Here is a 27,688-nt window from a genome sequence, read left to right on the forward strand (position 1 = left end):
GGGGGGGGAAGCAGGAAAACTCTACCAACACCAAAATCGCTGCGCTGCCAAGCTTTTTTTGGGACAAGAGTGGCACGTTCAGGGACAATTTCAGGGGATGGCAACCCCTGTCCTGCTGCCTGTCCCTGGAAACCTCGGCTGGAGCGGCCCTGGGAATTCCTTTGGATCCCGGGAGGGGCAGGGGATGGGAAGGGAGCTGTGCCGGGGGTCCCGCCCCCACGCCTGAAAGATGCGGAATTGGCCCAAAAAAAGGTGTTGGACCCTCTCCCTTGGAGGCTCGGGCTTGTCCCCGAGGCCACCCAGACACGGGGCACCCACCCGCTCAAAGGGAGCTGCCAAAAGAGTTAGTTTTGGGGTGGATGGGGTTCTCACCTCTCGTTTTCCTCTCTGTTTTCCATCTCCAGTTGAAATCCTCGGAAGAAAAAGCTCTGTTACACAGCTCACCTGGAGAAGAAACTCTCTCCCTCTCTTTCCCTTTTGGAGGGTTTTCCCCTCCAAGCAAAGGGGTAGTGTTGTTAAATAATAGTGGGGGTTGTGGGCTCCCAGTGTAGGAATCCACGACAAGGTATCTGTGAAAACATGATCTGAATATTTAAGTGATAAATTGTGTTATTTATTCTCCTGATTCATTTTAGTCCCGACGAGGATTTTTTAGGAAAAGGGTGACAGGGAAATCCCTGCAGCCACCGCGGACTCACAGCGAATCCACCTCGATAGATTTGGGCCACCCTTGCAGCACCGTGATTTTCTCTTTTTCTGTCGGGATTCTTTTGAAAACATTCGTAAATCTGCCCTTTCTCCAAACCACCGCAATTTGTTGGAAACACAACACGCTCCCCTCTCCCTTTCCTTTGCCATCCCGTCGTTTGTCTCTATATTTTGTTCACAGGACACAGAAATGTCCCACATAAATTCCTTTTCGGGATTAGCGATCGCGGAGCTCGTTGAATCGGACCCGTTAGGACCTGCCTTGATATACAGCTAATCTTCCGCAAAAAATAAATATATCTATATATAAATAAAATATCTTTCCCCTATATATCTATTTATATCTATTATTTTTTACCTCTGCTCGTATGTCCAGTTTCGGCGGCGGGCGGAGGTTGCATTGACTTTTGAGAATTTCCCCGAAAAGCTGAAGTTTCTTTTCGACGGCTGGTTGAGGTTTTTTCGGGTTTGGGGATTTTTTGCTGTTGTTTTTTGTTTTGGGTTTTTTTTCCCTAAATTAATTTCGTTTGTTTTGCTCTGCAAAAAGACCCAGCCGGAACACGCTTCAGTTAAAATGAAAATAAAAATACAGCGGTGGGTTAAATCTCAGAGAGGGGCACGGGGCTGCTGTTTTCCCCTATTTTGCGGGTAAAAAGGGCAGAGCGGGAGGGAAAAACGGGGCACATCTCTTTTCCCTCAGCTTTCCTTGACCTGCGAGCCTAAATCCAGCCAAAATCCCACCCATTCCCTGCTTGCCTTCCCTGCAGAAGCCGCTGTCTCCAGGGGACGGGCGCGGTGCCGGTACCTGAGCCAGGAGGGGATGGATTTGGGGCCATTTGGGACCGTGCGGGGCAATCCTGGAACCCTGCAGGGCTCCACTCGCCCGCATCCCGGGCTGGAGGTGCCGCATGTCCCCGCTCGCCATCCCGGGGGCTGCGGTGGCCCGGGCAGGGTGAAGAGAGCGGCCTCGGCCGGGCCGGGCTCTCGCTGCTCTGATGGGATCATTGCAGAGCCCGGGCGAGCTTCAGCAAACTCGCTCGCCCGCCGGCCAGGCCTCTGGAGGGGATTAATGTGAAGGACCGGGGCACTGTGCCTCCCATCCCCCTCGGGATGCGGAGCCGCGTCTCGCCGGGCTCTCCTCTCCTCTCCTCTCCTCTCCGGGCTGGCTCAGGGGACTGGGGCTGTGTCCCCGTGCGGGTGGGACAGGGACACACGCGTGGCTTTTTGTCCCCAAAGAATGCTCAAAGGCTCCCGTCAGGTTAAACCCGGCCGCGCACGGCTCAGTCCTGCCCGGGCTGGGCTTAATTCCCTCACTCGGGACATGACGAGAGACTCAGGCATGGCTTTTGTGACAACGCTCTGCAGAGGTGGCCCCGAGCTCTCCCAGGGAGGGGGCCCGGGGGTCCCGGCATCTTCTTCATTGGCCTCATCCTCCCCCGGGCGCTGCTCCGGCAGCTCCGGGGTTAAGCCCCGGTCAGCGGAGCCCGGCGGGGGCTGATGAGCAGCGGCTGCCGGCGGGGCGGCTCCGCCGGAGCTCGGCCCCCTCCTCGGCGTGTACGAGGGGAATGTGTATATATTAGTGTACAAATGCGTGTGTAAATGTGTAAAATGGGTGTTACACAGGCAGTACCAATGAGTGCCGCGTCTATCCGAGCCACGCGTGCCCGTGCGTGTGTCCAGGTACGCTTTACCCAGACCCAGAACAACGCGGGAAGCTCTCGGGTGGTTTCCCGGCGGTGCCGCGGGGCTGGGGAAGGGCCCCACGCGTGTCACAACCCCACACCCCCCGTGTCCCCTCCCCGGAGGGCAGCTGCGCCCCGGCTGGGGCGACAAGGCCCCCTCGGGGTCACCGAGAAGGGCAGAGAGGGGCAAGGGGCTCCGCCGGGAGCGGGCTGGGGTTGCCCCAGGCGGCGGCCCCCGCCCCCGGCTCCCCCCGGGCCGGCCTCCCGTCCCCTCGCAAGTGCTAATTGCGGCTCTGCGCTGGCTCCTCTGGATTTGGGTCCCTCGGAGGGCGCTGCGCGGGAGGACACGTCACGGATACATTATCCCCTCCCCTCTTGAGGCTCTCCTGGCTTTCTGCAGCCTTTGCTAAAGAATTAAGCGAGAGGTCCACTTCAGAGCTCCTTCTGCCCCTGGGAAAAAAAAAAAATAAATAAAAAAAGGCGAGGAAAGAAAAGGAAAAAAAAAAAAAAAAAAAAGCTCGGCTGCCCCGCAGCCCCGGCGCCGCCGGAGCCCCTCGGGCACGGGCGGAGCAGCAGCGCCCTTCGGCCCGAGCGCAGCGGAGAGGCGGAGGGGAAGGAGAGCCGCTGATCCCGGAGCACTCCACCATCAGCTGCCGCCGCAGGCACCGGCTTTGACTTTGGTTCGGCGGGGAGCTCGTCGTGTCCTCGGCATCTCGGGCTCCGGGACCAGCTCATTTTGCACTTCGTTCGACGAGCAGCGCGGTCGTTCTGTTTCCCTTTCTTTTTTTTTTTTTTTTCGGGGTTTAAAAAAAAAAAAAAAAAAAAAAAAAAAAAAGCTGAGATATCGGTGCTTTCAGACGAGGAGCGTGGCGGCTGTGATTTCCGAGAGGAGGGGAATTTTACCTTCGATCCTTGCCGAATTGCGGGAGGTGAATGTAGCAAACCCTCCCCTTGCCTTTGAAAGGCATGTCTCTGCCAAAGAGCTACCGCTTCGCTCTTCAAATACCTGACAAATAAAAAAGAAACAAAAAAAAATAGAGAGAGGAAAGACTCCTATCTTTCAAATTATTTTTCTTTAAAAAAGAAAAAAAAACCCAACAAAAAAACCAACCAAACCAATAAATAAAAGCAACAAAATCAATGCCGCGCCTTTGCCAGCGCTCGGACTTGTTTGGAAAGAGACAACGCTGAAGTGGCACTGATCCCGAGGAAAACGGATCCTTTAATTTGACTCCGCATGAGAAGCGCATTTGGAGCCGGGCGCAGCGGCCGCAGCGGCAGGAGCAGCCCCGCAGCCCCCGCAGCCCCCGCGGGGCTCGGCGGCCCCGCAGCCCCGGCGCCGCCGGAGCCCCTCGGGCACGGGCGGAGCAGCAGCGCCCTTCGGCCCGAGCGCAGCGGAGAGGCGGAGGGGAAGGAGAGCCGCTGATCCCGGAGCACTCCACCATCAGCTGCCGCCGCAGGCACCGGCTTTGACTTTGGTTCGGCGGGGAGCTCGTCGTGTCCTCGGCATCTCGGGCTCCGGGACCAGCTCATTTTGCACTTCGTTCGACGAGCAGCGCGGTCGTTCTGTTTCCCTTTCTTTTTTTTTTTTTTTTTTCCTTCTCTTGAGAGACAAAATGTCCAAAAATGGTTCAGCCTGCTTAGCCCAATGATTTCTTGCACGGACGCTCTATTTTCTTTTTTCTTCTTCTTCTTCTTTTTTTTTTTTAATTAAAATCAATGCCGCGCCTTTGCCAGCGCTCGGACTTGTTTGGAAAGAGACAACGCTGAAGTGGCACTGATCCCGAGGAAAACGGATCCTTTAATTTGACTCCGCATGAGAAGCGCATTTGGAGCCGGGCGCAGCGGCCGCAGCGGCAGGAGCAGCCCCGCAGCCCCCGCAGCCCCCGCATGGGGCAGGATCGAGTAGAAGAAATCGTTCGGTGAAGGGAACCCAGCGGTTTGCTCCCCATTAAGGAGAAGATCAAGATCCGATTCCCAGCTGCACGCAGAGGACGGGGATTGCCGTGGGTCTTTCAGTCTGGCTTTCAAAGCCCTCTCTGCTGCAGGGTCGGAGCAGAACTGCCTTCTCCGAGCAGCTTTCCTGTCCTGCTTGCAGCTCAGAGATCGCCTCCCCCCCTCCTCGCACCATTTCTGTTCGTGTTAGTTTTGTTCGGTTGGTTTAGCTTTATTTTTTGCCTCCCCTTTTTTGTCTTTTTTTTTTTCCCGACCCTTTCGTTTATTATTATTATTAATTATTTGATTTGATTTGGGTAAATTGCCTTCCTTAAACGAAAATACTAACTCTGCAGTCGAAATCCATGCCCCCTGCCATTCGAAAGAACCGGGTCTAATATGCCAGTGACATCCGCGCCTTGCAGCAGTCGCGATGAAGGAAAAATCCAAGAACGCGGCAAAGACTAGACGGGAAAAAGAAAATGGAGAATTCTACGAACTGGCCAAACTCCTGCCCCTGCCCTCGGCCATCACCTCGCAGCTGGACAAGGCGTCCATCATCCGCCTCACCACCAGCTACCTGAAAATGCGAGCCGTCTTCCCCGAAGGTAAAGGCAGCCCCGGGGCTCCGGGAGCCCGCACGGGAGGGACGGGGAGAGAGCAGGGAGGGGGTGCTGGGGTGGGCACGACCCCATCAGCGCCCTGGCAGGAGGGAGGGGGTGCCTGCAGGGGTCTCAGAACGGGCTGAGCGAACGAGGGGGGATTGAGGGCAAAGTGGGCTGGGAATGAGCCCGTCTGCGGCCGTGGGAGGCAGAGCCGGCCGCTTCATCCCCCCTTTCTCCCCCTCCTTCTCGGCTCAGCTCCGTTGGCTCGGGGGGACCGTCCCGATGAGAGCGGGCTCGGTTCGTGTGTGCAGCCCCGGCCCGGCTCCCGGGGACTGCCCCTGGGCACGGCGCTTCCCGTCCGGGCACGGCCTCGGGTTAAAAAACCAGCTGTGTGGTTGTTATTATTATTTTGTTTTGGTTGGAGTTCTCTGGAGCCGGGGAAGCAGGCAGGGAATGAAGGCGCGGCCGCTCCGCAGCGAGGCCCTGGGAGAGAGGGGAAGGAAGGGAAGGAGCGCCCGAGCCCAGCCCGGCCCGGACCCCGCTGCTCCCCGGCCGCGGCTGGGCTCCCGTGGCTCTTCTCGGGGGCCACCCAGCAGCGAGGCCCGGCACCAATCCCACAGGGTTTGGGGAAAATCGTCCCCTCGGGAGGCCGGGGCCGGTGGCCGTGCGGAGCCCCGGCCGCCCGGGCAGTCGGTGCGGCCGCGGAGCTGATGCGAGCGGCGGAATGAAGCGCTGGGCAGTGCCTGCGGGTGGCTAAATAAAGCCCAGCAGCCCCGCTTTGTCATTTGTTTGTGCCTCTCCGAACTAGGAGCAGGGTGAAGGAATTAGCGAATTCCGCAGGGGAAGGTCTGCTCTCCGGCGCGGTTTCTAAGGAGCTTTATTAAAAGGCTAAAAAGAAAAACACAACCAAAAATAAAATAGGGGGAGGGCGGGGGAAAAAAAAACAACCCTCCCAACCCGAGCAAAGCTTACCGTCGTGGCCTTTTAATTCAGAAATTTCGGGAGCACGGAGCAGCCATGCTATTATGGAAAGCCAGGGCTCCTTTAGTGTGCGCTCCCGAGCCAGCAGAGCAAAGGGAGCGAGGCGCTGCTCCGCCGCATTTTCCAGCCATTATTCCCCACCGGGAAATATCCCGATGAGAAATAGAGCGTCGTAATTTCGAGGGGGGCTGTGGGGAGGTCACTCGCCGGCCGTGCCTGGCGAACGTGCCCCCGAACGCCTTTGATTCAGGAGGGAGGAAAAGCGGCACGTTTCGAGATGCTGCTGGATGCATCCCGGCTTTTCCAGCCCTGCTGATCCTCAAGAGCAACGAGCCGACCCCGAGAGCAGGTTTATACCCACAGCTCGGGTGTGTTTTATGTGTCTGTCTTCCCTAAACAGGCCGGGCGTGCGCTTCCGCACACTCTGCTTATTAAGGGCAACGTTTAAATGCATACAGCGAATTCCTGATCTTTCATCGTCTTAAGTACGGCTGGAAATACATTTAAAACCAAAGCTTTGCATTCAGAGATGACAGGCCGGGGGAATTACCTCCTCCGGTCCCCGAGCCCTGCGTTTAGTGCCTGGCAGGGTGCAGGGGAAAGTGGGGAGCCGGGCAGAGGCGGCTTCAGAAGGATTTTTTTTTTTTGGGTGGGGGGGGTGGTGGTTTCTTCCATAGAGTCCAGCATCACCCAAACTTCCCTCTCCCTCGGGATTTGCCCGTGAAAGGAGGGGAGACTGGTCCCCATCCGTCCGTCCTTCTGTCCGTCCTTCTTCCCCCCTCCTCATACCCGGCTACTGGTTTCCAGTTGGCTTTACTGGGAGGGGAAACAGCCCGGAAAGGCGTCCCAGCTTAAATCCTGGCCCAGCCAGAGCCGGGGGAAGAGCCCCATGGCGAGGGTTGGACCCGATGGGTCCCGGGCCGGGAAATGAAGGTGGGCACGTAGCAGCAGCTCGGGCTGCCCCAGGCGTCACCCCCTGAGGCTCCGAGGGGTGACAGGGTGGGGGGGACAGGTCTGAGACGCCACCAGACCGTGCTAGGCCCGGACTAACTGCGGCCAGCACGGCCAGAAACGCTGTTCAGCTTCAGACCTGGCTTACAGCTCCGTCTAGACTGGAGGGGAAAAGAGAGAGAGGGAGGGAGGGAGGGAGAGAGGGTTGTGTTTTTAAACCCTTCGGTGGATGGCTCACCCCTTGATTTCCACACGTAGTTTAGGAAAAGTTTGAGACCCTCAGCGAGGCGACTGATCCCCACAGGGCTTGGGCCAGGTCTCCTGCTCAGCCTGGCCAGGCTTTTCCCGAGGATGGACCGAACCCGCTCAGACTCCAAGGAGCGAGAGCAAAAGGGGATTTTTACCCCGGCTCCTTTCGCCCTCGCAGCCCAAGCCCTGCAAGGGACAAGTTCGGGCTCCGAAATCGCAGATTGTGCCCTGCGGTACCGCTGCGACCTTGAGATTCAGGAGTTAAAGTCAGGACACAGCAGCCTCCAGCCTCCCACTCTCTAACGCCGTCTTCTCTCGTGTTTTGGGTGTTTTTTTGTTGTTGTTGCCACGGCTTTGTTGCTGTAGAACAAAAATACACCAGGAGTCGTCTTCTATCTCTGCTGTCAGAATTTTTTTAAATTTTATTTTTATTTTGAAAAGGAGGTAATGAAAGAAAGAGAGGAGAGAATGAATCGCGTTTAAAAACTGCGATTCTCTGCCCCCCGGTTACGGCAGACTGGTGAAATCGTCACCCTCTCCCTCCCCCATCCCCGACTCAGTGCCCAAAACCGATTATGAAATTGCACATTTATGGTTGTTTAAACCGGATGGGAGCCAGCTAATTAATATGTGACCCAAAATACAATGTGCGCAATACAAAATAATCTGAATAAAGTGACGGAGCGGTAGATCTCAGACCTTCCTTATTCCGAGAGGCAGACAATAGAAATTACTAGGAATATTCACAGTCTTCAGTCCCCATTTAAACCTAGCCACGAATGTGTATTTTAAGAAAATCAAGGCGAATCGCAGCTAATTCATCTGATTGTCACACGCACTCGGAAAAAGGTTCGTTAATGAATTAAACAAATAAATAAAGCGAGAGGCGTGAGTAATCCTTTTTGGAAAGCCAGCCCCTATTGTACTAACCACTAATAGTGACATTAAAGGTCTTACTAAAACAAAAGTGCTTTTTTAAGGCTTTTCCTGGGGCCGTTCCCAGGCGGCGGGAGCCGGTGGCCCCGCGGTGCGGGGACGGGCGGCGGGGTCGGGGCGGGGACGAGCGGCGGGGTCGCTCCGGTCTCTCCCGGCCGGAGGGGAGGGAGGGAGAGGAAGGGATGGGGTCACTGCCGTGGGTCTGCCCGTGACCTCCCTGTCTGTAGGACGCCCGCTTTGGGCCCTCTTGACACGACCTGGTGGGTTGGGCTCGGCGGGGAGAGCCGGGTTTGCGCGGGTGTCCTTGGGGGGCAGATTTGTTAGAGTATTTTTCCCCCACTTTTTTATTTTTATTTTTTTTTTTCTCTGAGTTCACCCTTTTATTTATTTATTTTTTTAATTTTATTTTTATAAAATAAAAGTCTTGATCTTTCCGCCTGTCCTTCCCACCGCCTTCCCGACGCTGAGCCCGCAGAGAGGAGCGGGCGGCTCCGCGCGTCCCTGCCCGGCCCCGCTCCTTCCCAGACCGCCCCTGTCCTGGGGGCTTCCCCCCTCTCAGGGGTTCCCCTGGCCGGGCCCGAGTGTTCCCCGCTGGCTCCGGACCCATCGCGGCCCCCGGGATCCGGCGGTGCCGTCGGGGCTGAGATGCCCCGGCCCCGCTGCAGACGGGGCTCGGTGTCAGCGCTGCCCTCGCCCCCTCCTCACGGGGTGACAGCAGAGCCTCGGAGCTCGCCTCAACGAAGGGCACAAAGCTCGGTGAAGCTCGGGGATACTCCTCGGGAATGTCCCCGAGGCACTCCCATCCGAGGGAGGCACAACCGCGCTGGGGAAAACCCAAAAAGCAGAATTGACGGCGAGTCCCCAGGGTTTGTCGTTGTTCCTTGTGAAGGCTGGGGGACCTTGCGCTGCGGGGAACAGCCCAGCAGACACAAAGGAAAGAGTCCAAGTTACAGGGCAACCCGATACTGAACGTAATACATGGCTGAGTAATTCTTTTAGCAGAATCCCAAGCTGAAAAGCTACCGGGCTTTCAAATGTGTGTGTGGACGAACTTCTGTATGCCGAGAGCAAAGGTGGGAGCCGTTCCCAAATATTTCTAGATCTTGTTACAGTTCCACTCACCCCGCTGGCTCCCTGGAAACCGGGAAATGTACAAATGGCACAAAGTGAGTGCTGAGGTACTTTGAAAAACAGCCAGAGATGTCAAAAGGGACGGAGGGCGATTTTGTCCGTGTTTGCACGGGGAGCGAGACGCGTTTGTACGAAAATCCCCCAGTTTTTCAACGGCAAAAGCAGCAGAAATTTTGGGGGGTTTGTTTAAAACCCTCTCTGACTCCGGGCCGGAGCTGTCGGAGCCGGAGCTGCCTCCCGGTGCCCGGAGGGGTCCGGCGGGCACAGCTGCGCTTGGGGCTCGCCCTGCCAGGCATCCCGGTCCTGCCCCGTCGGACCGGACAGACACCGGTCCGAGCACCAGGAAAAGCAGGAGAGAGGCTCATCTCGCCCGTGTCTGCTGCGGTGGGATGCCAGAAAAGCGGAGGTTGAGCCTGGGACTGGGCAGGCACCGTCCCGCAGGGCTGTGCGGGCTCTGCCGCTGAGCCCAGCCCCGGCTCTCCGGGCTTCCCGCTGCCGGAATCCCCCCAGCTCGCTGGATCTGGGTGATCCCTGAGCCCCTGGCACGGCAAAGGAGCGGCGCCGGTGCCGGGCCATCCCCATGGGTGATCCCAGCGTTTGCGGGGAGGATGCTCCAGGGAATTCTCTCGGGGCCGGGCAATTCCTGCTGCGAGGGGACATCTGGAACTGTCCCCTTCCAAAACGCCCGTGCGGTGACAAAGCCGTGTGGGACACCGGGCAGCATCCCCAGACTGGGATCGCCTCCCATCCCAGTCAAGTCCCATCCCGCAGGAGCGGTGCGGGAAAGGCTCGCTGTGAATCCGCAGCGATTTTGGCCTCGCTCCAGGCCAGGGAGAGAATTTGCGCGTTATTTCCCGGCCGGGCAGGAGCAGCCAGGCCCAGCCTATGGCATCCATACATTTACAGGAACGCGCGTTTGCAAATGTCTCGGAGGAGAAGTTAATGGGCGTTAGTCCTTTATTCGAATGTAAGGTTTTATTCGTTTCGTCTTCACCTTTAAAGCGATCTGCTGGCGGATTAAATGATAAAATCGCCGGCTTTAAAATAAGCTCAGACGAATGCCAGGCTGATCCACCGAACGTGTTTACGTTTGATGCGCGTTCGCGATTGCGACTCCAATTTAAAATTCCAAAGGGAGCAAATCTGAGCAAGTGACATTTTTTTATTCCGGGCTAGGAGACAACCTCAAAACTCGTGCAGATTTTGGGATGCTGAGAAAGGACAGGACGGAGCGAACTGTCTCGCACGGGGGTCGCAGAGACGAGGCTCCTTCTTGAAGAGTTTCGTGAGAGATCAAGGAATAAATCTGCTCCGACTTTCGGAATGGAAGAGCTCAGGGCAGTTTTTACACAGCTGTGTGTGACTCTCTTTGTAGGTTTGCAGTCTCATATTTGGAAATTTGTAATTAGTAAATCGAAATAAGGGCAAATCCCGCGGCACAGGGACAGACTCTGGAGTTTGCATTTGTTGCCGTCTCGGGAAAGAAACTGCAGGATGACTCCGCGATTCCCAAACTTTTTCTCCCGAGAAACAAAAAAGCATTTTAGCAAAAAGGACATTTTTGCCGTGTCTTTGGAAGTTTAGGAGCCTTTTCCAAACGGAGAATTGGGGAAAGGCGGAGAAAAGAGCGAATTTTCGTTTGGCTCTCCCGAACAAATTTCCCAGCGCTTCTTTCAGCGCAGGGAAGGTGTGCTTCCCTTTCCCACGGGAAAACGCCGGAATTCCCGGAATTTGGAGAGACGGACACGGGGTGGGGATGCAGACCCCTCTTTTTGGGTGCTCCTGCTGCCTTGGGACGGCGAAAAGGAGGGGTCAAGGCCGGCCCAGGTCCCCGGTGTCCCCTGCCTGGCACGGGAAGCTCCTTACCGCTTTCCCGGAGGGAGCGGGATACGGAGCCAAGCACCGGGAAGGGAATTAAAACCCGGGGGAAAGCACCGTCTCCAGCGGGAGATGCTGCCCTTCCCAAGGGATGCCCCAAGAGTGGAGAGAAATCCCCCCATCATTCCCAAACCGGGTTTAAGTGGCCAGAGCACAAACGGATCCGGAATCGCGGAGCTGGAGCTCAGGGCAGGAATTTCTGCCAGTTTCCCCTCCCGTTCCGGAGGCACAGCCGGGAGAAAGGAGATTTCTTTGGAAGCCCCTGGGCGGCCAGAGGGGGAAAACGCGAGTTTTCATAGCGGGGCATCCGCGAAACAGGCCGGAATTCCAGGCTGGCAGCACCGAATCCCCGCCTTCCATCCACTGCTACCTGCCAAAAAAACCGCTTTTTGGGTTTTGAGGCCTCCCCGAAGCCGAGGGCTGTTTTTTCTCTCCATAAACGAGGCACTGAACGGATGCGGTTCCGTCCTTCCTTCCCCTGCACCCCCGGGGGCAGTGACCCCTGTGCCGCGGGGTGCCCCAGGAGTGCCCAGCCCTCGGCACGGCACGGGCGCGGCCTCGGCTCCTCGGGGAGCCGCTGAAAGGCTCCTTTTTACCCTGGAAAATCAACCATCCAACCAACCAACCAACCCACCAACCAACCAACCAACCAACCCAACCAGCGCACAAACCCAAAGCCCCGCTGCCCCTCCTCGCCCCAAGACGGCTCCATCAGGAACCTTCCACTGGCCCGGGTGGGCTCGGGCTGTGGGTCGGGTTTGGGCTCGGGTTTGGGCTCGGGTTTGAGTTCGGGCTGTGTGTTCGGGCTGTGGGGTCAGGCTGTAAGCTCGGGCTGTGGGCTCGGGTTTGGGCTCGGGTTTGTGTTCGGGCTGTGGGATCAGGTTTGGGCTCGGGTTTGGGTTCGGGCTGTGGGGTCAGGCTCAAGCTCGGGCTGTGGGCTTGGGTTTGGGTTCGGGCTGTGGGATCGGGCTGTGGGATCAGGTTTGGGCTCGGGTTTGGGTTCGGGCTGTGGGTTCGGGCTGTGGGATCAGGTTTGGGCTCGGGTTTGGGTTCGGGCTGTGGGTTCGGGCTGTGGGGTCAGGTTTGGGCTCGGGTTTGGGCTGGGGCTGTGGGGTCGGGCTGAGCGGTCGATGGGGCCGGAGGGCGAAGCTCTGTCGGTCCCGTCCGTGCGCAGGTGAAACCGGGGCGGTTTTATCTCCAGTCGAGCTCCGGCCCTCTTTAACCTCCTCCTCATCCTCTTCCTCTTCCTTGGCCACCCCGCTCACAGGGACAGGGACAAAGACAGGGACAGGGACAGGGGACGGTGCAAGGACGGGACGGGCCCGCGGGCGGTGGGAGCGGCTGCGGCCGTGTCCCTGGAGGGGCCCTCCCGGGAATTCGGGGAAAGCGCATCCACGGGGATGCTCCGGTCCAGAAAAAGAACAATTTCCCCCCAAAGCCCGTGTGGAGAAGGGACTCAGCCTTTGCCACCGCGGGAGGAGGGGGAGCAGGGGCACGGGGGACAGCTCGGGCTCCGCTGCCTGCTCTGACCAAATCCTTGGGGTTTTTTTTTTTGTAGGTCTGGGCGACGCCTGGGGACAGCCGAGCAGGATCGGGCCTTTGGATAACGTGGCCATGGAGCTGGGATCCCACTTGCTTCAGGTAGTGTTGTATTGCACTAAACAGCTTCTCATTTTCAGCTTTGCAAGGTAGCGCACGCCTTCCTGCGCTGCACGGAAAACCCGAGGTTCAGGGGCTGCCTCTGCTCCTTTTCTCCCTCCTCCTCCTCCTCCTCCTTCTCTTCCTCCTCCTCCTCCTCTCACTGGAGCCTGGCTGAAGCCTTCATCTCGTCGGGCTGGGAGAGCAGAAAACCAGAGGCACCAACCACTTCTATTCCAATTATTTCATTATTTTTCGCCTTTGGAATGGGCCGAAGCAAGAGGCGCTCATCCCCTGTGCACGCCCAGCTCTCCCAGCCCTAAAAGTTTCCATCAGCCGCCCCAAAAGTGCCGGGATGTCCCCAGGGAGCCCCCGGGGGAGGGGACCGGTGTTCCCCGCTGGTGACTCGGGAGGGGACACCTGGAAGGGGACAACACCTGGATTGGATCTCCCGGGACTTTAACACCTGAAAATCCCGCTGTTCACAATCCCGGTGATCTGCTCTGGAATTCCTCTGAATTTAGAAAGTCGTAGCCGGAGCGAGGGTGCAGGAGGGATTAAAAAAATTACGTTTAACTCAATTTTATTTTATATATATATATATCTATATACACACACACATGTATATATATATATGTATATATGCATATATCTATCTATCGATATATCTCTCTATATATGTATATAGATATAGATAGAGAGATATTTTTATTTTCAGAGATATATTTATATTTATTTTTATTTTTATATAATTTTATATAATTTTTAAAATTAATTCATTTAATTTTTTAACACGTGAACCAAACGCAGCGCGGGTTTTCTCCCCCGATTTTAAAGAGCCACTAAACCGGAATCATTTAGCGGGCGGGTTTATTGTGGGAGGCGAATTCCTGCTCACAGAGCTGGGGCTGTTTTCACTCCTTCGCTCTGCCAGGGATAAAAACCCGACAGAAATTCCCTGCCCGGGCTCCGCTGCCGCGGTGCCGCCGCTCCGACCTTTGGAACGACGAGCGCAGTTCTTTATTTGCCTCCACAGAGCATCAGCCGCTCTCCCGCGGGCAAAAATGAGATTTTTGGGAGGCACTGACAACATCCAGGCAATGGCAGAGCTCAAAATGATCTCCTGGGGAGGCATTTCCAGCCTTGGGATTTTATTTCTAGTAGCTGCTGCCCTCTCAGCTGTTTCAGAGTCACGAGTCCACCTGGAAATGCTGAATTGTTGTGTAAAATAATCAGTATGATAATTTAATTTATATATTAAAATACAGAGCCAATTGTATAAATCGTTGCTGTTACTCCTCCTCCTGGCTGCTCCCCGTTTTGTCTGGCATTAATTGAATTTATCACGAATTAAATGCTGACCACCTGTAACTCTCATTTTACAGTCCAGCTGTTTCTGAATGATGAATGCTGAAGGTTTTAATAAAACCACATTTGCTGCAAACCTTTTTTTTTTTAAAGTGTTTTTAGACTGAGATTTTCCATTGAATTTTCAGCTTCAATGTGCTTCCCCGTACATGAAATTTTGGGATGTGCTGCAGCAACAGCAGCATTGACCCAAGTTTATTAATGATACAGGGTAAAGCAATTGCCAAACAACAGCGTTTAAAGCAAAATTGTGGCTAAAACTGCAATAAATTATTTCCCATTATAGTATTTCTACAAAATTTAATTTATGCTTTAAAAAAATGGGAAAGAGTAATCTGGTTTCAATTATATGCTGTAGAATCATCAGTAGGCCAGAGAATAATTTGGAATATTTTCTTATTGGGGTGGCACTAGAGGTGCATGAAGTAGACAGGATTTTATTGCTTCTCTTCCAGTTCAGTGACTTCAAATGGATTAAAACAGGTGGTTGTTTTACTTATGTACAGTAAAAATTGTTTTTCTCTTCCAAATATATTTTCCAGTGATATTCACATGTGGGAATATTCACTGATATTCAAATGCCACGTGTTGATCAAAGCTTTCTGTGCTGGGTAGGGAGAATGCAGAGTTTTTGCTATCAGCTACTTCTGAAAAAATGACTGAAATTGGGCACTGAAAAATCAAGGGCCCCCCAAACTGAGAGGTTTTGTATCCAAATCGTGGCCAGTTTTGGCTGAGCTTTACCACATTATTTATTTTTTTTCTCCTATAAATCATATCTGACTAAATCAAACTTCAGTTTTTACTCACATGGGCAATATTTGCCTCCCAGCCAACATCCTGTCAAGGAGAATTTGTAGGATTGGATCTCAAGTTTGTGTTGGTTGAGGTTTGCAGACTGCAAGGACAAAACTTTATCACACTCAAAGAGGGATATTTGTGCTTATTAATTTTGGATGCTGGCAGAGGATGAGGTGGGTCAGCTTGATTGGGGTTTTTTATGTCAGAAAGTCTCTAAATTGAAGGGAGAGATCATTTATACACAGCTACCCTTGAATTCTTGAGATATATTTGTGCTTATTAATTTTTGGATGGTGATTTTTTTCTGCTTTCTTTTTGGAAGTTCACTTTGTTACAGAGCAGAGAGCTCTCTGTTCAGAAACACAGTCTTGAAAATGCAGCCAAATTTCAACATTGCTCATGATGCCATGAAATAAATTGCAAATAGCAGTGAGCTGGGTCTGCCAATTATGCCATAAAAAATGGCTCAGGTAGGGCCTGACTTCCCCCTGAGAACCACAGGGCTCAGGATTTGGGCTAAGCACTAAAAAAAAAAGCCTGAATCAACAGCAAAATATTCCCTGAAATTGCAGCAGCAAAGCTGCATCTGCAGGGAACGAGGTGGATTTCACAATGAGCCTGAGTCTAAGGGAACAAAATCAGATAAAAGTTTCTATTCCTTAAATTCTGCTGTTTGCTGAAGTCAGAAATCATCCCCCAAAAATACATTTTTTCCCCCACTGTAAATGCTTTAAACAGATTTCTTGCTCCTTACCCTGTGCATTTCTTTTTATTTCAGACTTTGGATGGCTTTGTTTTCGTCGTGGCATCCGATGGCAAAATAATGTACATTTCTGAAACAGCATCTGTGCACCTTGGCCTGTCCCAGGTATGTGTTCTGACACCTAAAACAGGAATAAAATACAACTGCTAAATACAAATTTGGACCCTCACACTGCTACCTTGCTTTTATATAAAGTGTTGGGTTTTTTTCTTTTTCTTTTTTTTTTTTTTTTTTTCCCCCAGGGTTGTTTGAAGCTTTTTTCTCCTTGAAAAGAGCTTTGGTAAAAGACTCAAATTTCCTTTCCTTGCCACCACATCACCCTGTCTTTATATCTGTTCTTGTTCATTGTATTTTACTCCTCATTACCTTTCAGGAGGGCCATAAATAATATGATATTGCAAATTGCAGCTGGAGGCAGGGCCTGAAAGCCAAGCGTGGTAAGGCAGCAGGGCTGAAATAAAACTCAGAATTGGAGTCTGGGAGCCTTAGATTGTGTCAGATATTGAGGCTGCCTGTGAAAGGCACAGAAATCTGATGTGGAACAGGGGCTTTATGGTAAAAGTGCCGGAGGAGGAGGAGAAAAAAAAAAAGAAAATAAAAATTTTTAAAAAAGGACAAAGGGGGCAGATTTATGAGTGTTCACATGGAATTCAGGGCAGTTTTTCCTGAGTTTTTCCAGCTCAGTGGTCTTTTCAGTAAAGCGTTTTATATGGTTGTGATAGAACTCATAAAACTCAGTTTACTACTGTTCTGCACCAGAACTATGAGGGGTTTTATGATTTTTTGTTTTTTTAATTCTTAGATGGACATTTCTAATTTTTTTTTTTTGGGGGGGGGATAGGCAGAAGGGCAAAGAACCTGAATTTATTGCAGAATTTGACTTTCCATGCCTTTGTTTGTAGCTGAAATTCACTGGTAGCACCTGGGACGTTTCTAATTTTTTTTGGGGGGGGGATAGGCAGAAGGGCAAAGAACCTGAATTTATTGCAGAATTTGACTTTCCATGCCTTTGTTTGTAGCTGAAATTCACTGGTAGCACCTGACCCAAAGTTTGCCAAAGTCCCAAGAAAAAAATTCCTCATTAATTTCAGGAGGCCCTGGATGAGACTTGCAAGGAGCTGAAGTGTTCAGTTGTGTATCAAACATTTATAAATAAATAAATGAATTGAAATAAAGCCTAAACAGCAGAGGAGATGAAACTGAGAAAGAGGAGATTATTCTGAAAATATCTGGTTAATTTATCCTGTGGCTGTTTCCATAAACAGAGATGGGGGCTTTAATGGTGGGGATTATTTGTGTATCTTAATTTTTTTGTATTAATCCACATTTTTAATTGAAAGAAAAGTGGAGTTCTTTGGGTGTGTGTTTATGACAGTGATATTAGAATTAGTGGCTAGGAGAGAAAATAGAACTCAAGAGGTAGAGAAAACAAGGATATAAACCCATAAAACCATTTCTAAACCCCTGTTTCTTGAGTATCTTAAAAAAAAAAGTCATTTTGGTAATAAATAGCCACCATAAATACTTTTTTTTTTTAATCTGTTAATTTTAAAAATATGAGCAGGAAACACTCTGAGTTCTGTTTGTTCACTCTGTTATGGTACAGTTTTAGTTGTTTCATACCGTTTAATTCATGCTCAAATTCCTTTAAATCTTGTTTTGCTTGAAAATAAACTTCCCTACACAAGGGCCCTATTTTCTACTTATTTTTCAGCCTGGGTTTCTCTCACCCTGAATTTTTAATCCTGAAGGATTCAGGATTTTACCTGCTAAAATCCACCCACTTATTCATTGCCATTATCCCAAAGCTCTGAGCATTCCCCTCCATCCGTCCTGGAGCAGGAATTTCGCTGTCCTGTATTTTTTGCTCCCAAAATTTTCCAATTTTTGCCCAGAAATTGTTCTTTTGGAGGAATATCAAGCCACCAGCTCTTGTATATCTTGGTATTATTATTATTATTATTATTATTATTATTATTATTATTATTATTATTATCATCCCAGTTATTTGGGACAATTAAAGAATTATGGGATCAATGGGACCCTAAACAGACTTTGGTAGAAAGAGGGGACTGGCAGTGTCACTGAAGTTTTAATCCTATTTACCCCTCCTTTCCATCTGAATTCCATGTGCATGGAAATATCTATAAATTCTTAATGCAAGAGGTGCTGAGGAAAACCAGGAGGTTTGGCCAAGTTGTTTTTTGAAGGCAGTTTAATCAGCAAAATCCCAAACCTTTCCCTTTAGCAGAGAGTTGGAACAACTGAGCTTGAAAGTTGTGGGATTTGAAATTTAAGGGATTCTCAAAACACAAACATTCACAGTGAACAGGGCTTTATTTATAAAATATATTTATAAGCAAAACCTTTAAGATAATTTTTAATTTATTTTAAATTTATTTATATAATTTAGTCCTGATTTATCACCAGTCTGTTCTTGCTCTGCCTCAATATTCTCTTTTTGAAGGGATAATTTTCCTTTAAGCAGCACCAGCACTAATTTTGGGCTGCTCCCACTCCTCAAAACACAAATCCATTTACCCTGGGATATTCCTGTCAGCTCCCAGGGACTCCAAAGGAGTTCTTGTTCCCACTCCTGTGGAAATCCTGGGATTTCTGCCCCTGCCATCAACCAGAACAGGCTTGGGCAGGAGAAGTCAATTCACCTAGCCATAATTCCACATTTTATTTCCAACAAGTGCCCCCCTCAGAGCCAAAGCAAGCTGAGAGCAGAGTGGTGGTGACTGGAAAAAATCCTTCAGAGTGGGCACAGAAAGGCCTTTTTATTAAATAATTTGACAATTAACTAGCCCACACATCAATTCCCAGCTCGAGTGCCGTTTGTTTAAAAATATATAGTTCCACTAAATAGAAAAGCCATTTAAAAAGATTTTTGCAGACTATTTTTGGAGGCCTGCTGCAGTGGCTTTTATCTTCTGGTTGAATTGAACTTCAGCAGGAAGAAATTAGAGCTTGAGAAAAAGCCAGGCTGGCTAAACCAGTCATAAATTTAAACCCAGCATTAAGGATTGTTTTTAAGCACGGCTTTGCCTCAGAAACAGTTTCTGAAAAATCTACATCTTCATTTGTGGCCCTGCCACTTCATTTGTGGCTTTGGAGTTTGATTTGCTCCCAGCTGGAGCAGGAAAATGGTGAATTTTGCTGTAGGACCCCTCCTCCAGCTCATCCCAGCTGGCCCCAGCCCAGGGATGAACTGCCTTGGACTGCTTGGGACAGCAAATTTCTTCCCTTTTTTTTCCATGGATAACAAACAACTTCAAATTCCCCAAATATTTTTTTCCCCTCAAAGTCCAAAGGCACAAAAAAGAAAGGAAAATCCTCTTGGGGAACAATGTGGAAAGAGAAATTTTAATTTAATTTGAAGGTCTGGAGCTTATTCCAGCAGTTTTCTGGATCCATGAGGGAGCCAGGCTTATCTCTGACTTCTGATAAATCTTGAAATATTTAACCACAAATATCTGAACTTTTCCAGGAGCTTATTTTGCTTTTATCCAATGAGTCTATGAGAGAAAAAAAAAATATGTAATTATTTGCTCTAGTATCCATCCACTTAGTCCTGTGTGTTTATTATGAATAATTCCTTGGCTGGGGAAAAAAAAAATCTGAGTTGCTCATAAACCCCCTGTTAGTAGGAAATGCTGAGATTTGGTATTTACAGCTATTAAAAACTGCATCAAGGAAGCTGCTTTAATAACCTGAGGCATGGGGGTTTAGCTTTATGAATTGAACTGTAGAATTTCTGTATTTTTAAAGTTTTCAAGGTTTCATTGTAGGCTTTGAAAGAGCTGAATGTGCCTAGCAGGGGGTGAGACTCCAGATTATGGACCCATATTTTGGTTATTCGACTCTGCCTTAGCCCCCATCTCTTTGCTGGTGGTTTTATGTTCTAAAGTCAATTTTGAAAGTCAGTTTTGGGGTCAGTTGTTGGAATCTGAAATGCAGAGAACTCTCAGAACTTCGGGCCTGGAAGCCAAAGCTTAGAATGAAACCCAGGATTTGATCTGAGACCTTGGAAAAGGCTCCCAAACTGAGGTGCTGGAAGGGAGAATGTGGATTTGTAGTTTAAAGCAGAGACACGTTGAGCTAAGGAAAGGAAAGTTTAGAGTTTTAGAGTTTAAGATATAAAAATAAAAGTAGTTCCAGAGGTAAACAAGGAGTTCGGAATGCAGCACTGCGGGTTTGTGTGTCAGAACATGACTGGCTGAGAAAGCTCACACTGTAACATGGGTCCGTAAGATGAAATATTTAAGGATTGGGTCAAAAACATAAATATCCTTTGTTTTATTGGTCAATAAATCCATAAAAAAATCTTGTAACTGAGGGTCTTGGGACCTTCTGAACCATGATGTGAAGATGTGAGCTGAACTCACCCTTCCTGCCTGTGGAGAAGATAAGAAAAAGGAATCACATCACCTAAAAAACTCAGAGTTCCCATCCCTAACTCATTCAAAATTCATCAAAAATCCCCATAGTCAGTGCTGTACCTTTACCTCCTGCTGATTTTCCTGGGCTTGGAAATAAACCCGTCAGAATAAAAATATTTTCAGTGTTTATAACAAGGAAAATCAGTCATTATTGCACAAAGAATTTTAGGCTTGAATTTTAGACGTGAACCCTGAGATTAAAAAATGAAATGTTGGATAATATTATGACCTTTGACCCTTTGAATCCTGTGGAAAAATGTGCATTTCCATGAGGAGTCATTTTAAAATAGGTGATGAGTTTGAGAAAAGCAAGAGCCATCCATGAGTTACAGTTTTTAAGAGAAAACATCAACTCCAGTTGATGAGGTTGGTCAGCTTGATTGGGGTTTTGTAATGTCAGAAAGTCTCTAAATTGAAGGGATATTTATAGGGATATATATGTGTATATATATATATATATATATATATATATATATACACACACACACTTATTTATTTATTTTTAGGGAATTTATACACAGCCACCCATGAACTCTATTTTTTTTTTTTTTTTAAGGGAAATTCTCCTGCTAAAAATGGCTCTTTCATACCAAGGGCCAAACATTCAGGAAAAAAAAAAGTCACTCTTAACCAAAGATAAAATAATGAGAAGAGGGTTGTAAGTGATGCTCCTTGCAATTTTGACATGTTCTGAAAATGAAATGTCCATCACCAGAAAAATTTTTAGATTTATTTTTTAAAATGCAGGTGATCAGGATATTTATGAAGACACCTATTGACATTTGCAGGAAGTTTGTCCCCTTGTATTTAGAAATAAACAGAAGAATTTCCAGGCATGACTCACAGGGAGATTTTGTGTTTTCCTTCCTCCCTGACAAAAAATTGGATGTGGGGTGTTCCTGCAGCAAGCCCTCACCTGTTTGTGGCTGAAAAGGAGCAGCCAGTGCATTTCAAGGGCAACTTCTAGAGAAAATTACATAAATGAAGCAATGTAGAAAATACCCTTTCCCATTCCATCTTTTTCTTTTTCTTTTTCTTTCTTTTTCTTTTTCTTTTTCTTTCTTTTTCTTTTTCTTTTTCTTTCTTTTTCTTTTTCTTTTTCTTTCTTTTTCTTTTTCTTTTTCTTTCTTTTTCTTTTTCTTTTTCTTTCTTTTTCTTTTTCTTTTTCTTTCTTTTTCTTTTTCTTTTTCTTTTCCTTTTCCTTTTTCTTTTTTTTCTTTTTCTTTTTTTCTTTTTATTTGTCTTCTTCTTTTTCTTTCTTTTCCTTCCTTCCTTCCTTCGTTCCTTCCTTCCTTCCTTCGTTCCTTCCTTCCTTCCTTCGTTCCTTCCTTCCTTCCTTCGTTCCTTCCTTCCTTCCTTCGTTCCTTCCTTCCTTCCTTCGTTCCTTCCTTCCTTCCTTCGTTCCTTCCTTCCTTCCTTCGTTCCTTCCTTCCTTCCTTCGTTCCTTCCTTCCTTCCTTCTTTCTTTTTTTCTCTTTCTCTCTCTCTCTCTCTTTCTCTTCTCCATCTCTCCTTTCCTTATTTTTTCCCTCTTTTTTTTTCACTTCTTTTCCTATCTCAGTGAGTTTTCAGCCTGGTTAGAAGGTCAGCTCACTGTTGATGTTTTTGTGTTTGCAGGGAGGGGCTGTTGGAAAGGAGCAGTGGAGCAGTAGATGCTTAGGGGAGGGGGAAAAAAAAAAAAAAAGGGAGTTTGCACAGCCCTGGGAAGGGACATTCCATGAATAATGCAGAAAATGGAAGGATGAAGAACATTTTCAGAAAAAAAAAAAAAAAAAAAAGAAAAAAGAGAAAAGATTGCTTTGTGGGGGCAGACAACTTCATTTATTCCAAAGAAAAGGCAACTCCCAGGATCTTAGAGAGGAGCAGGATTGGTTCAAGAATGGCTCCAATTACTGCACCTCTGATCTGGGGGGCCCGAGGCACATCGGGCAGCTCGGAACAATTGACACTCATTTCAAACCCTGCAATGGCAGCAGCCTCCTGTTTTCCTTAACATTTAAATACTTTTTTATTCTTTATTCTGGAGATTTTTACAAATTTTAAGCCAGGAGCAATCGACTGGGATTAATTTCTGTGTCAAAAGCAAATAATTTCACAATTCTTCCTGTTCTTCCCAGATCAATTCCTCATTCTCTGCAGCTTTCTTTGCCTCATCTTACATTGTAAGGAAATTCAGGATAGGATAAAGGAAAATGGTTTTCAATTTGGGTCCGTTTATGTGTGTTTTGTATCAAATTTTGTGTGGCAGAGGAGATTAATCTATAAAAACCTCAAGGCAACAACATCTCCTTTGGATTCCCAGACTTGGAGAAGATAAATAAAAGAATTCTGCTCTGTTTCTAGATAAATTCCTCATTTTCTGCAGCTTTCTTTGACTCATCCTACATTGTAAGGAAATTCAGGATAGGAAAAAGATTTTCAATTTGGGTCGGTTTATGTGCGTTTTGTATCAAATTTTGTGGAAAATAATCTATACAAACATCAAAGCAACAACATCTACTTTAGATTCCCAGAATTAGAGAAGATAAATAAAGGAATTCAGCTCTGTTTCCCCCTTAAATCCATTCCTGCAGCTTTTGGGGACTTTTCTCAGGGCTTTGGGGGGTGCCAAGCAGAGCTAGGAGAGGGGACACAGGGGGCACGAGGCTCTTTTTGGGGTTTTGTGCCACTGTTACCAATGGGAAAGGCAGGAGCACATCCTGTGCAGGCAAAGTTCAGGGCAGGACAAGGAATACACAAATATTTAAGGCAGATCTTCACTGTGAGTGTTTGTTCAGAGCAGTGAAAATCCATGGAGATCTGGGTTTTGGGTTCTTTCAGAGGCCGTTTGTGCACCTTAATTTTTGTAGCAAAATTTTAATTGGAAAAAAAGTGAAGTTCTTTGGATGGGTGTTTGTTGGAACCCTGGATACTGAGAATTCCAGACTTTCTGTGCTGCCAGGCACTGACCCCCAGGAGAACACTGCATTGACCTGAGGCCCTGGAGAAGCTTCCAAAATGGAATGACAGAACTGGGATTGTGGGTGTGCAGTTTGGATAGAAGTGTGTGATATCACAGGGTGGGAAACTCAGAGTTTAAGGGTTTACAATACAGTAACAGATATAAAGCAGGATGGAGGGTTTAGGGTGGAGGCTGCTCCTTCTCCTTCTCCTTCTCCTTCTCCTTCTCCTTCTCCTTCTCCTTCTCCTTCTCCTTCTCCTTCTCCTTCTCCTTCTCCTTCTCCTTCTCCTTCTCCTTCTCCTTCTCCTTCTCCTTCTCCTTCTCCTTCTCCTTCTCCTTCTCCTTCTCCTTCTCCTTCTCCTTCTCCTTCTCCTTCTCCTTCTCCTTCTCCTTCTCCTTCTCCTTCTCCTTCTCCTTCTCCTTCTCCTTCTCCTTCTCCTTCTCCTTCTCCTTCTCCTTCTCCTTCTCCTTCTCCTTCTCCTTCTCCTTCTCCTTCTCCTTCTCCTTCTCCTTCTCCTTCTCCTTCTCCTTCTCCTTCTCCTTCTCCTTCTCCTTCTCCTTCTCCTTCTCCTTCTCCTTCTCCTTCTCCTTCTCCTTCTCCTTCTCCTTCTCCTTCTCCTTCTCCTTCTCCTTCTCCTTCTCCTTCTCCTTCTCCTTCTCCTTCTCCTTCTCCTTCTCCTTCTCCTTCTTATGTGTGTTTTGTACGGAATTTTCTGGAAATTAATTGCTAAAAACCTCAAGGCAACAGCATCTCCTTTGGATTCCCAGATTTGGAGGAGGTAAATAAAGGAATTCTGTTCTGTTTAGGGATTATTTTATTTTATCTCAGTTCTGGAGTGGGTGTACAAAAGCATCCAGAATCTACAGCTAAATCTTTCTAAAATGCACAGAATGAACAAATATTTATTTACTCTTCCCTGTGCCAGTACTTCCCTTTCCTGCAGTGTTTTATCCATTAAAATCTTGAGGTATAACCTGAAACTACCTGGCCTGCAATAACCAAAGCAAGTTTTTTGTTTAATCCAGTGAAGATTTAAAAAACTATTGAATAAATGACAGGAATGAAGCAACTTCTGCCTGGATCTGAGTAGATATTTTCAATATTTAAGTAAAACATGGAGTTCTACAAATAACTTAAAGGGCAGTGAAGTGAAACTGGCTTGATTTAAAAAAAAAAAAAAAAAAAAAAACAAGAGGAAACCAGACTATTTTAATGGAATTTTTTGTCATTTCAGTTTGATTTTTCTCTCTTTTAATCTTTTAAGACATGCCTGAATCATCAAGTCACTGGGTGGAATAAAAAAATTTCCTTTTATAATTTTATTATCTTATAGATTTATGCAATCTGGGGCGTTGCTTAGGAATAAAAATCAATATTGAACTGCAGACACAGACTTTTATATCCCAAATTTCCAGCTTGGCTCACGGTTTTTGCCTTGCTCAAGACGTTTTCTTCAGCTAAAGCTCAGATATTTATATTCATTTTTAGTTCTGCAGTTGTAGCTGGGTAAGATCTGTTTTGAGAGGAATAACATCACAAATATCAACAATATCTGTGCTTTGTGATATTCTGTTAGTGGGATTAAAGAACCCAGAGCACAGATTATTTTTGACCTCTTGTTTTAAAGTTTTTTAAATTTGGGTGCTGCCTCTTTATTTATTTCTCAGGGAAATGCAAACTATTGCTTTGCATAAAATCAGACAGTGTGTGGATTCCTTTACACATCCTCACTGTCACATTGCTTTTCTTCAGGTAAATCACCTTGGTATTAAAAATAAAAACCCCATATTATTTCTAAAGCATAAAAATTATTAAATTATTACATTTCAATTTTTTAAAATTTGCCCTGGGTATCCTCATGTTTAATGTAGAACAAAGCACAGCTTCAAACACAGAGTGCACCAAATTTGCTTTTTAAGACAGGGGAAATACTTGAATAATCAGATGATTCCAGAAGTTTGGATTTCATAGCAATAATAAATGTCATAAAATTTGGGAATGTCATGAGGGAAGTGCCCAGAGCAGCTGTGGCTGCCCCTGGATCCCTGGCAGTGCCCAAGGCCAGGCTGGACACTGGGGCTTGGAGCAGCCTGGCACAGTGGAAGGTGTCCCTGCCATGGCAGGGGTGGGATGAAGAGATTTTTAAGGTCCCTTCCTGTGGAGGTTTTTTTTGGGGTTTTTTTGGTTTTTTTTTTTGGTGTTGTTGTTGTTGGGGGTTTTTTGGTTTTTTTTTTTTGTTTTTTTGGGGTTTTTTTTGTTGTGGTTGGGGTTGAATGTATGAGATGGTATTTCTTGTTTGAACTTAGATGTTCACTAGTTTTTATTTATATTATAGCTTTACAAACCATGAGTTGTACAGTACTTTAATAAACTGAAAATGGAGCTGTATTTTTTTCTCTACAAGGTCTTTTAGGGATACACAATCTAATTAAGAAATGACACTTAATTTATTTTTACTTTTAACTCAATAACTAATTACCTGTGGTCTGTAATGTGGATTTTATTTAATTACACAATACTACTTAAACTTATGAAGAAGAAGGTGAAGAAGAAGGACTTGTGTCTGCTCTAAAACCTCTATATTCTTTTATATATAATACTATATTTTAAGACTTTAAACTCTAAGTTTTCTACTCTATGGTATTACACACTTCTATTCAAACTCCACACTTATAATCTTAGTTCTATTATTTATTTTTGGAAGATTTCTCTATGGCTTTAGGTCAAATGCAGTGTTCTCTTGGGGGTCAGTGCCTGGCAGCACAGAAAGTCTCAAATTCTCAGTGACCAGGGTTCCAATCCATTCCAGGATTCTGGAATTAAGAAGTGACTTAATTACTGTGTGCACAAATTTCCAAAGAAACAAAATACTGGGAACTAAAGTATGGATTTAGATTGAAAAAAAACAAAAAACAAACCAACAGAATTTCAAGAACCAATATCTGTGCATTGAAACAACAAAAGTTTAAATCAGAATAATTACACATTTTTAAGTGGGAGTTTGATCAGTCACAGGAAAAATATTCTGAGGGAAGCAGTGATTTCTTCCAGTTTTGATGTCTCCAGATCAAGGTTGGGTGTCTTTGTAGAAGACAGAATTTAGGCAAAGAGAAGTTATTGAACTCAGCACAGGAGTAAAGCCTTTGATATGGAAATTTAGGACAGGAATAAGGAAAATTATTTCAAATTTTGATCCATTTATGTGTGTTTTGTATGGAATTTTGTGTGGCAGAGGAAATTACCTGCTAAAGACTTCAAAGTAACAGCAGCACCTTTGGATTCCTGGACTTGGAGAAGATATTTATACTTATATTAATATTTATATTACAACATATTGATAGTATTTTAGATATTTATATTATTTATATTTATACCTTAATATTTTTATAAATTAATATTTTAATATTTATATTTAATGACCTGAACTGCCCAGGTTACTCCTCTAATTTATTTCTCCTTCAGATTCTAAGTCTCCAGGCCATGGCTTAATGAAAAGCATAAACCCCATGAGCCATGGAGGCTTTGGAGGATTTCAGCTCGAACTTACATAGTTTTTAAAAGCTGCTTTTTACTTGCATGACCAGCATAGAAAATGCAAAGCAATGGGTGCAGATCCCTTGCTGTGAGAGAAGCCAACAGCTGAGGGTGTTTTGGGTGTGCAGAAGGAATACTCTCCCTCTCATACACATTAAAATTGGGAATGGCTCAGCAAATCACCTCATGTGAGTCTTCAGGCAAACTTTGTTTCATTTATAACAAAACAAATCCATTCTATTCGGCTGGAGTGGTTGAGCAGGAAAAATAAGAAAGAGATAAATAAGAGAGGAGAATATTTTGATATCTGCTCCAAGCTGTGAGTGATGGCTCTGCTCAGATCTCAGATGATGCCAAATATTGCTCAAGTATTTCTGTTCTGCAGCACCTCCGGGTGCTTTGGGTTGGTTTGGTGGCTGTGAAGCACCCTGAGTTTCACCCTCCGTGTTCCACCTGCACAGGTTGGCAGCAGGATTCCTGGGCTTCTATCCAAAACCAGGATCAGATAAAAGCAAACCCTGCACACCTGCAAAGTTAAATTTGTCTGACCAGAGCCTGGGGCCACCTCCTTAGTGTCAGGGGCTGCCCTGCCAAATGCTGGCTCATCCTGGAATATCCTGACTGGGGAGGGACCCACAAGGATCATGGAATTCTGGCCCTGCCCAGACCCCAAAAATCCCACCCTGGGCATCCCTGGCATGGCTGCCCAAAGGCTCCTGGAGCTCTGGCATTCCCTGGGGAGCCCAGGCACTGCCCAGCACCCTCTGTTGTTGTTGTTGAGATGGATACACGACATATTTACACACACACCTGTGCAGAGGTAGCAATGGTTACTGTTGGAACCATGGATGCTGAGAATTCTTGCCTTCTCCTCCTTCACCTTCTTTTCCATGGGTTTGGGTGGTTTTGTGTAATTGGATAAAAAAGTCTGCATTGCTGACCACAAGTAGTTGATTAAGTTAAAGGTAAAAATACTTTAAGTATAATGTCTTAATTAAATAATTTATCCTTAAAAAGCTTTATAGAAAAAAAAATACATCTCCATTTTGTAGGTTGTTAGTGTGAAGTATTGTAAAACTCACAACTTATAAAACTGTAATATAGATAAAAATGAATAAGCATCTAAATCCAAATAAAAAAAT

General features: G+C 47.3%; 1 protein-coding gene across 1 annotated transcript in view; it reads left to right on the forward strand.

The window, feature by feature from the left end:
* The first annotated feature begins 4,284 nt into the window (after positions 1-4,284).
* Positions 4,285-27,688, forward strand: part of SIM2 (SIM bHLH transcription factor 2) — a 57,557-nt gene continuing 34,153 nt past the window's right edge. The window contains exons 1-4 of the mRNA XM_041399710.1: positions 4,285-4,933; positions 12,615-12,697; positions 15,642-15,731; positions 16,529-16,541. Of these exons, the coding sequence (XP_041255644.1) occupies positions 4,759-4,933; positions 12,615-12,697; positions 15,642-15,731; positions 16,529-16,541 (361 nt within the window). The 5' untranslated portion in view covers positions 4,285-4,758. The remainder of the gene's footprint in view (positions 4,934-12,614; positions 12,698-15,641; positions 15,732-16,528; positions 16,542-27,688) is intronic.

This window comes from Onychostruthus taczanowskii, unplaced genomic scaffold, assembly GCF_017590055.1.
Source record: "Onychostruthus taczanowskii isolate IOZ18803 unplaced genomic scaffold, ASM1759005v1 scaffold17, whole genome shotgun sequence".
Lineage (NCBI taxonomy): Eukaryota > Metazoa > Chordata > Aves > Passeriformes > Passeridae > Onychostruthus > Onychostruthus taczanowskii.